The sequence below is a fragment of the Balaenoptera ricei genome, chromosome 3 (assembly GCF_028023285.1).
Source record: "Balaenoptera ricei isolate mBalRic1 chromosome 3, mBalRic1.hap2, whole genome shotgun sequence".
In the NCBI taxonomy this organism is placed as follows: domain Eukaryota; kingdom Metazoa; phylum Chordata; class Mammalia; order Artiodactyla; family Balaenopteridae; genus Balaenoptera; species Balaenoptera ricei.
The window spans coordinates 162,396,300-162,411,448 of record NC_082641.1 but is presented as its reverse complement, the minus strand read 5'-3'; the positions used below and the strand labels follow the sequence as shown (position 1 = coordinate 162,411,448).

General features: G+C 51.3%; 1 protein-coding gene across 1 annotated transcript; it reads right to left on the bottom strand.

Moving 5' to 3' along the window:
- Positions 1-2,001: 2,001 nt before the first annotated feature.
- On the bottom strand, positions 2,002-4,914 carry EIF4E1B (eukaryotic translation initiation factor 4E family member 1B). The gene is made up of 7 exons (XM_059919136.1): positions 4,897-4,914; positions 4,651-4,820; positions 4,275-4,370; positions 3,598-3,661; positions 2,751-2,864; positions 2,478-2,617; positions 2,002-2,116 (listed from the first exon to the last, which is right to left on the bottom strand). The coding sequence occupies exons 1-7, from the start codon at positions 4,912-4,914 to the stop codon at positions 2,002-2,004; spliced, it is 717 nt and encodes a 238-aa protein (XP_059775119.1).
- Between the last annotated feature and the right edge of the window lie 10,235 nt (positions 4,915-15,149).

The window sequence follows — 15,149 nt, the reverse complement described above, 5'->3', positions numbered from 1 at the left end:
CGCCCCCATACAGGCCCCACCCCAGGCCCCTCCCCACAGCCCGACTCAGCCACCTCGGAGCCCAGCGTCTAGGCCTGACTCCTCCTTATGCGCTGGCCGCTGCAGCGTCCTTCAGACCAACCTGAGATGCTGAGGGCGCCGCAAGTCGCAGACACGAAAGACCCCTAGTTCCCCCCACACCGCAAAGCTCAGGACCAGCGCCACCCCAATCCCCGGCCTTGCCGTCTGTTCCCATCCCTGGAGAGGAGTAACTACTGAGCTGGTGAGCGAGAGGAGGATGGTTATAAGGATGGTGTTTTTAGAACACATGCAGGACGTTTTATTACAGTGGAGCCCAATCAGAAGCGCTTTTTGGGTGCTGGGATGAATTGGGAGATTGGGATTGACATATATATACTTGATACTATGTATAAAATAGATAACTAATGAGAACCTACTGTATTGCTCAGGGAACTCTACTCAGTGCTCTGTGGTGACCTAAATGGGAAGGAAATCCAAAAAAGAGGGATATTTGTATACATATAGCTGATTCACTTTGCTGTACAGTAGAAACTAACACAACATTGTAAAGCAACTATACTCCAGTAAAAATAAATTTTTTAAAAAAGCGCTTCTCACTGGACGGAAAATCTTTTTTTAAAATTTTCTTTATGGCTGCGTTGGGTCTTCGTTGCTGCGCGCAGGCTTTCTCTAGTTGCCGTGCGTGGGCTTCTCATCAGGCTGGCTTTTCTTGTTGCAGAACGGGCTTCAGTAGTTGTGGCTCACCAACTCTAGAGTGCAGGCTCAGTAGTCGTGGCTTTCGGGCTTAGCTGCTCCGAGGTATGTGGGATCTTCCCGGACCAGGGCTCGAATCCGTGTCCTCTGCATTGGCAGGCGGATTCTTAACCACTGGGCCACCAAGGAAGCCCCGGAAATTCAGTTCTACCTCTACTGGTTCAAACTCAGACCAGATGACACCTGGGTCTTGCGAGGGCCACTCCCGCTGCTCCCTGCCCCTTCAGTTTTGCCAGGGGCATACACTGCATCCCCTGGCTCAAACCCCTTTGGCGGTTAAAGCCCCTCCCCCACCGTCTAACCCCTCTCCCCCCTACCAGCTTCCACCCTGATCAGGCTCCTTGGTACCTGGGGGGGTCTCACATGAGCCCTCTCAAGGCAGGACTAGAGCAGATCAAGGTTTGGGGGGCCTGAATTTTACTCAATTTTAGAGTCCTCTTTAAAAATAATTCTGGTTTTGTTTAAAAGTATTTATTTAGATAGGAAACAGAAAGGAGCTTAAGCTTCATCACCTTCCAGTTAATCATCGTCTAGCAGAACCATAGTAAGGCCTGACCACCTCTCCTGGGCCAGGGCCTCATCAGCCCCCCCCCCCCCACCGCCCACCCCTGTCACTCTAGGGACCCACGCACAGCTGGCTGAGGGGAGGTGCGGGATACAGGGTAGGCTCCAAGGCTACAAATCTGACGAGAGGCAATCCATAAAAGTTTTTAAAGCAGAGTGATCATTCGAGAGAGCTCCCCACTCCTGTCCCTGAGCTCCAGCTCTGGGTCAGCGGCATTGAGCCCCCTCCCCCAAAATGGAAGAGTCTGGCCCTCAGGCCACCTAGCCTCTTTCCCCAAGGTGGGGAGCACAGAGTCAGTCCTAGAGCCTAGGATTCTCTCCTGTTATCTTTCCACCTGCAGTTGAGCCCTCCTCCCACCAATAACTCACCTCACCCCACTCTACTCAACCCAACCCCCAGGGTGAAACAAGCCCAGGGTTTCCTCCACCTTTCCATTGCCCTGGTCCCTCACATTAGGTCCCCCACCAGAACTGCCCCTAGGCCTAGGCCCCAATTCACATTAAAGAGTGTTCGTATTCACTCCAGAATAGGTGAGAACCATGCCATCTGCCCCCAGCCCAGCCCCTTTTACACACACACACACACACACACACACACACACACACACACACAGCAGTGGGAGGCTCAGGGGCAGCCGAATGGGCAGTGGGGCCAGGGTCCCCTCACACCACAAATTTGTTCTTGGCTAGGGAGTTGCTCTTGGCGGCCGTGTCTGCGTGGGCCTGGTACCCAATGATGGTCTTTGTGGAGAGTCCCAGGCGCTCTTTGTAGACACGCCTGGGAGGTAAGTGGGAGAGGAAAGGAGACAGGCAGTCAGCAGCGGGTCCTGGAGATAACGTGGGACCCTGGGTCCTTTGCTCAGAGCTCCTACCCTGGTTCCAACCACAGTAACTCCTGTTGTATTTGTCTTACCCATGTGGAAACCCAAAATGTGCCTAGTGCAAAGGAAAAGAGGTCTGTTAAGAAACAGTTTGAAATTGAGATGCCACACCCTTTTCACAAATGGGGAAGAAAGAAGGGAGAGACAGCATGCAGAGTTCCAGAGGTCTCCCGTGCAGGCCAAACCACACCCCTTCCACCTTCCCCTTCTCTCCTAGAAGAGACCCAGCCCCCACCCTGTGCCAGAGATACCCCTCACCCAATGCGCAGCACGCCCTCCTGGTTCTCTGTCTCTCTCGTCCACACGGCAATCTTGTCCCCCTTGGTTCGGATGTTGATGACGGCCCCACACACCTCCCGGCTGTGCTCCTCAAAGCTCTCCCCGATCAGACACAGCAGCTGGAGCCAAAAAAGGAGGAGGATGAGACTTCCTGGCGGGCACAGAGTCTGCCCCCACCACCCTGAGACCACCACCACACACCAGCCCAGCCCCTTTCCCTTGGGAAGCCTCCTCGCCCAGCCCCCCACTCACCGTCTCCAGCCATAGGTGGTCCAGCTCACTGTGGCGCTGCTGCTTGGCGAGGCTGACCAGCCAGCGGCCACCCCGCCTATTCCTGCTGTCTTCCCACATGGGCTCAATGCCATCCTGGGAGGCAGGCTGGCAGATCAACCACCTCCCTTTGTTCAAAGGAAAGTGAGGGCCTGGCCACCTCCCCAGGTCCTGCTCTAGCCCCTCAGTAGGCCTCCACAGGCCAGAACGTCTCTGCCTTCATCCTCCTGTACAAGCAGGTTCTACCAGCCATTCAGCCCCCCAGACCCTCCTGTGAGTTCCCACGGGCCCCTAAGCCTCAACATCTGTCACCTCACATAGCCTTGCGTGGGTGTGTGTTTATCTCCTTTACTGAACCAAGTTCCTTGATATGAGAGTTCAAATGGAGGTGACTAAGAAAGCATCTGGGGCAACCCCAGTGTGGCCAAAGGCAGACATCCCAGGCTCAGCTGGACACAAGTCACCTAGGGAAATCTTTAAATGCTGATGTCAGGGCCCCACTGCACAGCACCTCCAGGGACAGGCCTGGACATTGATGAGTGTCCTGGGGCAATTCTGATGCACGTCCCTAGTTAAGGAGCCAGGCCAGAAACCTAGACTCCTTCCTTGTTCCCCCTTCTTCCCCCTCCCCTGTCCTTCAAGGTACAGCTCAGGTCTGACACTCTGTCTATGCTTCTGCAGAGCGGTCCTCCGATCTGAAATTATACTTGGCTCTGAGGGAGGCTGTCCTCGGCACCCCACCCCCAAACCCCCTGTGAGGTAGGAAGCTGGGAAGAATCACCCCCCCTGTGCCCGGGGGAGGGGGGAGCGGCGGGGAAGCAGGGCTTACCTTGAACAGGGCATAGTCACAGCCGGAAGAGAGCTTACTGGCCAGCTGGATGTTATTGTACATCCTGGAGAGAGGCCCCCACCCCAGGCTGAAAGTCCAGGCTTTTTAGAGCCTGGTTCCAACTGGCCTCAGACCCTTCAATCTCTTACCAGACCCCACTGCTTTCCACCCACCTTCTAGCCTCCAAGCCTTTGCTCATACTGGTGCCCCCTGCCAGGAATTCCATCCCCACTTGCCCAGACCTTCAAATCCCACCTTCTCACCCACCTCTAGGGTTTGTGAAGCACCTTTCAGATCCCCTCACTGGATTACCACAGACACTGAGACAGCCTAAAGCTCACTTTGTGGCTGAGACAAGCTCAGAGAGGGGAAGGAACTGGCCCAGGGTCACAAAGCATGGAGCAGCAGAGTCAGGGTCAACTCCTTGTTTCTCCCACTTCCCAGGCTCTTTCCCTGAGTCCCAAGGAGGCTTCAGGGGGGGATGTGCCCCAGCCCAATCCCCCCGCCACCTCCCTGCAGAACCCACCAAGCCCCAGTCCTCAGCAGATGCTGCAAGGCCCCAGGAAAGACTGGGAAAGCTGTGTAGGAAGCAGCTCCCTGGAGGGGTGGGGTCTGGGAAGGATCCCCAGCTCAGAACCCCCTGGCCCCAGCCTCCTCCATAAGGGACAGACACTCACGCCCAGAAGTCCTCCACGGTGTCAAACTTGGTGACCAGATGCAGGTTATCCTGCCAGGCCCTGCTGCAGTCATTCTTGAAGAACCACAGAGCCCACCTGGAGGAGGGCGGGCCAGGAGGAAGCAGAGTGCACCCACCTGCCCGCCCCCAGCAGCAGCTAGGTTGGCAGGGAAGCCCTGTTCCTCCAAGGGCAAACAGGCCGCCCAAAGTGACTGGAGCCAGTTATCCTGAAGGGCCAGGGGATGAGTGAGGGCCTTTAACCCAGAATCTCAGCTGGGTTAAGGCTGGAAGGGCCACCAGAGCCCAAGTCTTAGGCCAGCTCTGGCCTTTCCCAGATGAGGAAGTGAGCCCAAGGCCAAGAGGAGGGCCTGCCCTACCTGTTCAGCAGCGGGTGCAACTCTAGCTTGCTCTCCACGGGGCCCTCGGCCCGGGCCTTCCTCAGAGCCTCCTCTCCCACCCACACCGCCGCTGCTGCCTCCTCTTCCTCTTTCTCTTTCTCCTCCTTCTCTTTCTTCCACTTTTGGATTCCACCCTCAGCCTCTTTGGCCTGACCAAGGAAAGAAGTCAAGGTGGGCGGTGAGCCCCGGCCTTCGCTGCCCGAGGGGGCGGGCGGGTGGACTTACAGAGCGCGCAGTAGCCATGCTACAGCCTGGACTCCACGGGCACCCAGCATGCGAGGGGGCCCCCAGCTGCCGGCCTTTAACCCACCATCGCCCCGCCCCGCTCACCCAGGACAGGGGACTGGGAGGAGCCAGCGTAGGGGTGGGGGTGGGGGTGTTCAGAGGGGGAAGGGCTTACACTATTATTTCCATCAGCAAGCGTTTAGTGAGCACCTGCATGCAGCCTGGGGGCTGGGAACACAGCTGTGACCAGGCAGACCTAGCCTCCGCCCACATGGCGCTGGCCATTTGGGGGCTGAGACATGATGGTAAGGGTCAGTATTACGGGTCTGCCCTTAGTGAAACCGCATGCCACCAAGGGTGGACGCTGAATTTAAAGCAGACCGTCCCAGACATGGCAGAAGCTGCGACTCTGACATGGGGGAGGGGGGCAGGGCGGGGCCAGGTCAGAGACCTTATACACATATTGTGATGTCTCCTTTTTGGCTCTGCTGTCATTCACCCCCTCGATTTCACCATCAATGTCATCTGACCCAGGCATTTATCTGGTCTCTGGAAGCATCTAAGGGTTTTCTTTCTAATGTGATTATTTGGAAACGAGGATATTAAAAATCCATATTTTTGGTTGCTCTTGAAATTTTAGAGAGGTCTGGCAACACTGGGGCCTCCTTCTCCCAATCTGCTACTGATGACGCTGCCTTTGGAAAGAGCAAATGAGGTTCCACACAGGCCCGCCGGCCCACTGCACTCCTGCTTCCTACCTCCTGGGCCATCTGAGTGTTCTCCACCTGGGCATGGATGGCAAGGGCCAGTACACCTGTCATACAGCCTGGGTTCAAGTCCTCCCTGCCCTGACCTCAGCCAAGTACCTGAACCTCACTGAGTCTCAGTTTCCCTGTCTATAAAATGGGAATGTTAATGATACACAACGCAGAAGCTTAGGTATTAAAAGATATAAAACACGTAAAGCCCACAGAACAAGGCCTGGCTCAGTGGTCAATAGCAGTCAGCTGAGGGCTACCCCAGGGTGGAGGAGGGACTGGGGAGGTGAGGGAGGGAGGGAAAGCTCTGGCTGGGGAGACCCTTTCCCTGCCTCCTGAACAGCAGCCTTTTCTGCAGGGGCTGAACCCTCCCCAAACTTAAGGTTTCTCACCCTCCCCTTGTCCACTTTTAGGGTCCCAGCTCTGTAAGGGACCAGTCCCTTCCCCTCCCCCACAGCCAGAGGAGCCCATGACCACCTGGAGGCTGACGGTTAATATCTGTTCAACCCGCATCCCTGAGCCCCAGGGTGTGCCAGGCCTAGGCCTGGGAGGCCGTGAGGAGCAGAAGATGAGTGGCCCCTGTGCTCTGGTCTATCAGGGGAGCCAGGCATCAGGTAACCTCACAAAGACCTGTGTCATCATAAACGCAGACTTCTGAAGGAAAGGATTTCACAGATGGGAGAAGACAAAATCCATGACCTGGGCTTTAGAGCAACACTTCTCAAGAGCATGGATCAGAATCACCTGCAGGGCTTGTTAAACACGGACCACTGGGCCCTGCCTCCCAATTTCTGATGCCTTAGCACAGGGCTTGGGCCTGAGAATTGGCATTTCTAACAAGTTCCCTGATGATGCTGGTCAGAGACCCCATTTCAAGAACCACCGACTCAGAGGCAGTTCACAGAAGAGGTGACGTTTGAGCAAGACATTAACTAGGTAGGTGGAGGAGGGCATCTCGGGGAGTGAAAGCAGCATGTGCAGAGGCTCTGGGGCAAAGGGCCCATGAGGTACTGGAGGAAGAGAAGAAAGACCACCACTGTGGCTGACGCCTAAAGGGGGCAAGGATGTTGAGTCTTGATCTTAGGAGAGTGGAGAGCCATTGGGTGCTTCAAGTGGGTACAGAGGGGCTGGGGAGGTAATCAGATGGGCTTTCTAGCAAGTTCTCTGGCTGCTGTGTAGGAAACAGACCCTGTGCAATTAAGAGCAAGTGGGAGGAGATCTACTTGGATGCTGACGTAGCTGTCCAGGTCACAAAAGGGGTGGCAGAGAAGATGAAGAGAACATGTATTTAGAAGGAAGACTCAGTAGTGCTTGGTGGTGGATAGGCTCTGGAGAGGTGGGCATGAAGTCCCAGCTACCTGTTGCTGCATAACAAACCACCCCAAACACAGTGGCCTAAAACTACAATAATCATTTATTTTGCTCACAGATCTGCAATTTGGGTAGCACTAGATAGGAATGGCCCATCTCTACTCCAAAGCCCTATCGATTGGAGTGGCTTACAGGCTGGGGCTGGGGCTATCTGCTCACTCACAGTGGGGCGGTCTTTGCTGGCTGACAGATGGAACCTCAACTGGGGTGTCAGCTGGGACAGTTCTATGTAGCCTCTCCATGTGACCACTTGGCTTCCTCACAGCATGGTGGCTGGGTTCTCATAACCAATGTCCCAAGAGATGAGGGGCAGAAGCTGCCAGTTTCTTAAGGCCTCAGCCTGAAACCTGGTACAGCTTTATGTCCAGTGTACTCTTTTTGAGTCCCAGGGCCCACATTCAACAACAGGGACATAATCCCACCTCTCAATGGGAGGAATGTTGAAGAATTTTGGACAGAAGAAGCATTGGAGGAGGGCCAGGCTTGGGGAGAGATCAGGAATCCAGATTTGATGGAGAAAAAGGGAGAAAGGACCCTCTGCAAGTGCTGGACATGGTTTTAGCTGCCTTAGAGTCCTGGCCCAGAGCCTGGCATGGGATGATCGTAGCAGCCACAGCACCCCTTCCCACCATCTTCCACGTCTTCCAGCGTGGGGCAGCCCCTGGAGTCTGGGGTTGGGTGACTATGAAGAGACCCCAGGAGGAAACCCTCCCCGGCCCTATGGGGTTCTGGTCCCTACCCCAGGCCCTCCCAAGTCTGTCTGTGGAGGACATTTTCACAGTGGGGTTGAACAAGCGGGGGTTCTTGAATCCCAATCCTGCCATTCTGTTCCTAAAATATCTCGAATCTGCCCATTACTCTCCCTCCTTCACCTCAGCAAACATCGCCATCTCTGGCCTGGGCCACTGCCTTTTCTCTCCTAACACTCTCCTTGCTTCCACTCCTGCCTCCCTACAAAACATCCTCCACCTGGCTCAGAGGGATTATTTAAACAATCAGTCTGATCACTTAACTCCTCTCTTTAAAACTCTCCAGGATACCCAGGATGTGATCCAGTCTAGGTTCTGGGACTGCAAGTTCCTGCACGATCCAGGCTTACAATGCTGATCCTCCAAGAGGCCAGTCTCGTTCCTGCCTCAGGGACTTTGCACTTGACATTTCTCCCCAACTCTTTATATGACTGACTTCTCCCTGTCCTTCAGGGCTTGACTCATGCCACCTTCTCAAAGAGACCTTCCCTCACCACTCTATCTAAAGTAGACCACTCTCCCCTATGTACTTCTTTTTTTTTTTTTTTGGCTGCATTGAGTCTTCGTTGCTGCGTGCAGGCTTTCTCTAGTTGTGGCGAGCGGGGGCTACTCTTTGTTGTGGCGCACAGGCTTCTCATTGTGGTGGCTTCTCTTGTTGCGGAGCACGGGTTCCAGGCACGCAAGCTTCAGTAGTTGCGGCACATGAGCTCAGTAGTTGCGCACGGGCTTTAGGGTACGCGGGCTTCAGTAGTTGTGACTCGCGGGCTGTACAGCGCAGGCTTAGTAGTTGTGACGCATGGGCTTAGTTGCTCCATGGCATGTGGGATCTTCTGGACCAGGGATCGAACCCGTGTCCGCTGCATTGGCAGGTGGATTCTTAACCACTGCGCCACCAGGGAAGTCCCCCATATACTCTTTAACTCAGCGTCCATTTTATTTCCTTCTTAGCACTTAGCACCACTCATTCATTCATTCATTCAAAAAATACTGACCTAGCAGTTACTTTGGGCCAGGCACTGTTTTAGGCAATGGGGGGTAAAGACGTGAACAAAATTGATGGTTCCTCCTCTTTGCTTTGGAAGGCCCTAGGACTAAGTGTTGACAGAGTGTTATCTGTCAACACTTGCTGTTTCACGGTCTCACCCAGTCTTGGGCATTGAATGTCACAAATACAGTACACCTGTGGCCCCAATCTGAAATCCCAAAGAGCACATCCAGCTGCCTGCTCACAGCTCCACCTGGGTATCTAATGTGCATCTGGCTCAGGCTTATTGCATCCAAAGCTGAATTCCTGACTTTCCCCTGTCCCCAGACCTGCTCCTCCCACAATCTTCTCCATCCTTCCACCTGCTCAGCCAAAAATTCTGGACTGGTCCTGACTCCTCTCTTGTAACCCATCTTCAGCTCTACCTTCAAAATATCCAGGATCCAGCCGCTTCTCTCCATCTCCATTGCCACCACCCTAGCCCAAGCGGACTCTCATCTTCCCTGTACTATGGCGATGGCATCCAAACCGGTCCCAGCTTCCACCCTGGCCCAAGAACAATCTACTCCCTACACAGCAATCTTTAAAAAGGAAAGTTAGATCACATCACTCCTGAGCTCACACTACAAGGGTCTGTAAGGTGCCACCAGCTCTCAGCCTTCCCTCCCCACTACTCTCCACCCCTCACTCACTCCACCACACTGGCCACCTTGCCGGTCTTCAAACGTGCCAGGCCCACGCCTGCCTTAGGACTTTACACTGGCTGCTCCCTCAATTCCTACCTCAAGCCAGGCCTTCCCTGCCCACTGCATTTAACTGGTCAAGCCCGCAGCCTCACCCCAGCACCCCCATGCTCTTTCTCTTCTTTGCTTTCCCTCCAAGCACTTATCACCTCCTGATGCACCCTATATTTTACTTATTTATTTTACTCATCATCTGCTTTCTGGTACTAGAATATAAGGTCCCCAGCGCCTCTTTTACTCACGACTCTGTTCTCCAGTTCCTGGAGCAGGGCCTGGCTCAGAGCAAGTACCTAGAAGTCAGAGTCACGAGGGAGAATTGACCATTAGATTTAGCGAGGTGAATGTCACTGATTTTGACAAAAGGGACACAATCTAAGGCATTTTATTTGGTCACTAGTTCATTTGTTAATTGTCTGCCGCCTCCTTCTAGAATAGTAAGTTCTAGAAGAGCAAGGACTTCATGCATCTTGTTTTCTGCTGAATATCCAGTACCTAGAACAGTACCTGGAACACAGTAGGCACTCAGGAAATCCGACTGAAAAGAATAGAGGCCAATGACCAGTTACATGACTTTCCCTCTCTGGGTGTCAGTTCTTTCATCAGTAAAGTGGGAATGAAAGTGCCTGCTTTAAGGGATTGATTTTAGGGCATAATGATGTAGTGCCTGGCACACAGGTGTTCAATCAATATCACCCACCCACCTCCCTCTGTTCTTAGCACCCCAATCCCTCCTGCCTGTCTTCCTCCCCATCCTGAGGCCCAGACAGCAGTAATGTTGGTAAATGTTCAATCACACTGTCAGGCACCACACTCAGAGTTATAAAGACACTTCTGGATTTTTGCAGAACCCAGACAAAGCTAGGATCCCTGGGATTCTCTTAAGAGAGCACCTGCTGCTCCAGCTGGGATTTTCTCCCAACCCCTTCTCCACACTCTCCCAGCCTTTCCTCTCCAGAAGCTTCAATAACTGTGCTCCTTGGTACACTCGTAAGAAGGGGAGAGAAAAGAGAGGAGTGGAGCGGCCCATTTTCCAGTGGGGAGAGAGAACAGAAACAAAGAGAGGACCCCAAGAACTCACAGGTTTAGTGCCTGGCCAGAAAGAGACCCAGGGGCCTGCGCTCCGCCATCCTATGCCCTAAAGGTGGGCTGGCCATGTGACATGGGGTAAAGAATCCATTGTGCTAGAAAGTAGTGGCCCAGTAACCATGCCACCTTCTTCTGGAGACAGCACATATGCAGAGAGAGAAACAAAGATGTAGCAAATGTTACCAACTGGGGAATCTAGGTGAGGATATCTGGGTATTCATTGTGCTAATATTGCAACTTTTCTGAAGGTTTTGTTCGTTGTATTATGTTTGCAACTTTTCTCTAGGTTTGAAGTTTTTAAAAATAATAAGTTGGGGGCAAAACTTTGGGAGGGGGGACAGAGCTGCTAGTGGCTCACCAGTAACCATTCTCCCCTTGTCATACTTTGATTCTAGGAAGTCATAAGCCCAGCAAGATGACCAGAGTTTTCCAGCCTCCCTGCAGCTAGGTGTAGCCAATGAGAAGTAGGCAGAAATGTTGGCTTCTGGGAAAACTTCTTAAGAAAGAGACAGAAAACTGGCAGGTACTCTCTTTACCCTACTTCCCTTCCTCCTGCTTTCTACATAGACATGATGGCTGGAACTGCAGCAGCCATCTTGGGCGTTGAAGGGGCCTTGAAGGTGGAATCCAGGTACTAAGAATGGTAGAACAGGAAGGTAAGATTCTGGGTCCCTGATGACTGTGAAGTCATCACACCAACTATGGACTGCCTACTGCAGGAGCACGGCTTCTTTAAGTGAAAGAATAAACACCTGCTTTGCCTAAGCTTTTTTTTTTTTTTTTTTTTTAAATCTCTTTTAATCTCTAGGTCTTCTCCCTGATTCCATCTCTTTTTTTTTTATTCCTTATAGTTTATTTGTTGAAGAAACTGGTTGGTTTTTCTTTTTAACATAAGGATTGTTTTGTTTTGTTTATAAATTTATTTATTTATTTTTGGCTGCACGGTCTTTCTCTAGCTGCTGCGAACGGGGGCTACTCTTCGCTGCTGTGCGCGGTCTTCTCATTGCGGTGGCTTCTCTTGTTGCAGAGCATGTGCTCTAGGCACGCGGGCTTCAATAGTTGTGGCATGCAGGCTCAGTAGTTGTGGCTCACGGGCTCTAGAGTGCAGGCTCAGTAGTTGTGTTGCACAGGCTTAGTTACTCCGCAGCATGTGGGATCTTCCTGGACCAGGGCTCGAACCCGTGTCCCCCGCATTGGCAGGCGGATTCTTAACCACTGCGCCACCAGGGAAGCCCTGCCTAAGCTTCTGATTAGCAGCCAAATGAACTTCCCACCTGATTCAGATTTCAACCTGTTTTCTGCTCCTTTTACACTCTGGACTTTTCCACCTGCTGGATCATCTGCTGGGAAAGCTCACCACCACTTGTAAGGTCTTTCTCATCTTTCAAAACCCAGCTTGAATGTCACTTTCTCCTGGAGGCTTTCCCTAGGTACCTCTTCCCTCGTGGACTCCCAGCACCTCCTATTGCTGCTGTTAAACTCCCCCACAGCCTGCTTGCTGACCATCCGAGGATTCTTTACTACTCATTGCTTTGGCTTCCCTGTAACATTTTGTCCTCTAATCCCTCGGTTTCCCTGTCACCGCTCTCTCCAGTTTCTCCTCCTCTCTGTGCTGCTCCTTCTCAGCCTTTCCCTGGGCTCCGCTGCCCCTGGCAACTCAGGAAGTTTGCAGGAAATCAGGATTCTGTTCTGGCCCCTCCATTCTTTTCACTCTCTTTGTTCCCCTGGGCTATTGCATCCTCCATCCACCACCTCTATGCAAATGACTACGAATCCAATGGTGTACTGGGCTGGCTTGGACCAGCTCCTGAGAACAAAGTTTCAGGAATTTTGTGAGCCAGGTGTTAAGGCCATTATTAAAAATTAAGTTATATAAATTTATGGTTATATAAATATGTTTAAAACAAAGTTAATAAACACTCAAAACATAACTTCCTAGTTATTTTACTATCTATGCTTTTAAGATTATTATTTTTTTTTTAATTAATTATTTATTTATTTATTTTATTTTTGGCTTGTGTTGGGTCTCCGTTTCTGTGAAAGGGCCTTCTCCAGTTGCGGCAAGCGGGGGCCACTCTTCATCGCGGTGCGCGGGCCTCTCACTATTGCGGCCTCTCGTTGCAGAGCACAGGCTCCAGACGCGCAGGCTCAGTAGTTGTGGCTCACGGGCCTAGCCGCTCCGCGGCATGTGGGATCTTCCCAGACCAGGGCTCGAACCCGTGTCCCCTGCATCGGCAGACAGATTCTCAACCACTGCGCCACCAGGGAAGCCCAAGATTATTTTTTATCTATTTTATCTGAATGGTGGAAATGCTCAGAGACATCACAGTGACAGCTTGAAATCAACCACAGCAGGAGAATTTACACCACGGGTATGGGCAAACTCTACAAATCAAGGTGCTTCCCTGCTTGGAAAGCCATCTATTAAAGATTTCCCACTATACCAGGGCCCAAATCGATACCTGAAGCCAGCCTGGAGTGACTTCCTGAGCTCTGGGCTCAGATATCCAACTCTCAGCTGGACTCCTCGTCCAGCTAGTCTATCAGGCACTGCACATTCAGTGTGCCCCAGACAAACACACCATCACCCCCCAAAACTGCCCCACCCCCTCAATGCCTATTTCATTTTGCAGCAAGATCACTCACCCCATTGTCCAAGCCAGAAACCTGGGAATCTTCCTGGACTCGTCTCGCTCCCTCTTCCCCAACATCTAATAAGTTATGTCCTCAGTGATGCTCATGTCTCCCCTCCAGTCCTGTTCCAGCCTCATCGAGGCTTCCCTGGTTCAGGTTTCATCATTCCTCCAGTGGATTCTGCCCCAGCCTCCTCACTGCTCTTGCTGATTCTAGCAGTGTCCCCCTCCAACCCACCTCCATTTGGGCCCCATAAAATGCAAGTCTCATTTAGGTCTCTCTTGTATTTAAAATCCTTCAGTGACTCCCCAATTCCTAAAATAGGGAGTACAGACACCCTTCGTATGTTCTTCTTTCTCTCTTCCTCCTCTCTCCTCCCTACTGCTTGGTCCTTCCTCATCTGACATTCAGGGGATCTTAGTCGAGAGTCACAAACATCACTTCTGGCTTATTTAAACAGATAAGGAGTTTATTATCCAATAGTGGGCAGCTCAGAAACTCTCCTGGAACGCCAGAGTCCCCTTGGAGACCATGCAGCCTGGAATGATGGCCAAATCACATTGTCAAGCAGTCCCAGGAAGACTCCCCAGATGCTACAGCTGAGTACAGACAGTACAGCTTGCCCTGTTGGTGCTTGATGCTCCCAGAAGTAGTGCTGCCCCTGGTCCCTGGCAGGAACTGCCACACCATCACCATCACCTGTCTTCACCAGAGCAGACTCTCCTCCTTCCCTGCTTCTTCCTGGCACTAGGTTCAGGTTCCAAGTCTGGGGCTGAGGTCACATGTCCTGGCAAGGAAAGCTGGGAAAGCATCGTCAGCTCCTGGAGTGGGGAGATGGGCTCTGCCTCATAAGGTGCGGGATCCCCCAGACATAGGAAGGAGGCAGTTTCAATGATGAGAGGCCATGCTGTCCCCCATGCTAGCTTTTAAAATTACACAAGTAAAATACTATTCAAGGTAAAGTAATCAAACAGCACAAGAAGGAAGGTGATGAAATGTACAAGCTTCTCTCCCTGAGTTCTCTCAATCCCATTTGCCAGGGGCAACTACTGTTAACAGTGTTTTGGAAGTCCTTGCAGGTGTGTTCTTTGTATATCCAGATGTCTATATTTATATATAAGGTGTCTGTATATAACTGTGTGAGTGTATGTATTTTCCTTGTATCAAAATTGACTAGCTCCACAAGAAAAGGGAACCCGCCTACACTGTCAGTGGGAATGTAAGTTGGTGAAGCCACTATGGAAAACAGTATGGAGGTTCCTCAAAAAACTAAAAATAGAGTTGCCATATGATCCTACAATCCCATTCCTAGGCATATAGTGGGAGAAAACTATAATTCGAAAAGATACATGCACCCCAATGTTCATAGTGGCACTATTTACAATAGCCAAGACATGGAAACAACCTAAATGTCCAATGACAGTTGAATGGACAAAGAAGATGTAGTACATGTATACAGTGGAATATTACTCAGCCATAAAAAAGAATGAAATAGTTCTGTTTGCAGCAACATGGATGGACCAGGAGATTATCATATGAAGTAAAGTCAGAAAGAGAAAGACAAATACCATATGATATCACTTACGTGTGGAATCTAAAATATAACACAAATGAACTTATCTATGAAAAAGAAACAGACTCACAGACATAGAGAACAGACTTGTGGTTGCCAAGGGGGAAGGGGGTGGGGGAGGGAAGGATTGGGAGTTTGGGATTAGCAGATGCAAACTATTATATATAGAATGGATAAACAACAAGGTACTACTGTATAGCACAGGGAACTATATTCAATATCCTGTGATAAACCATAATGAAAAAGAATATGAAGAAGAATGTATATATATATATATGTATAACTGAATCACTTTGCTGTGCAATAGAAATTAACACATTGTAAATCAACTATACTTCAATAAAATAATTTTTT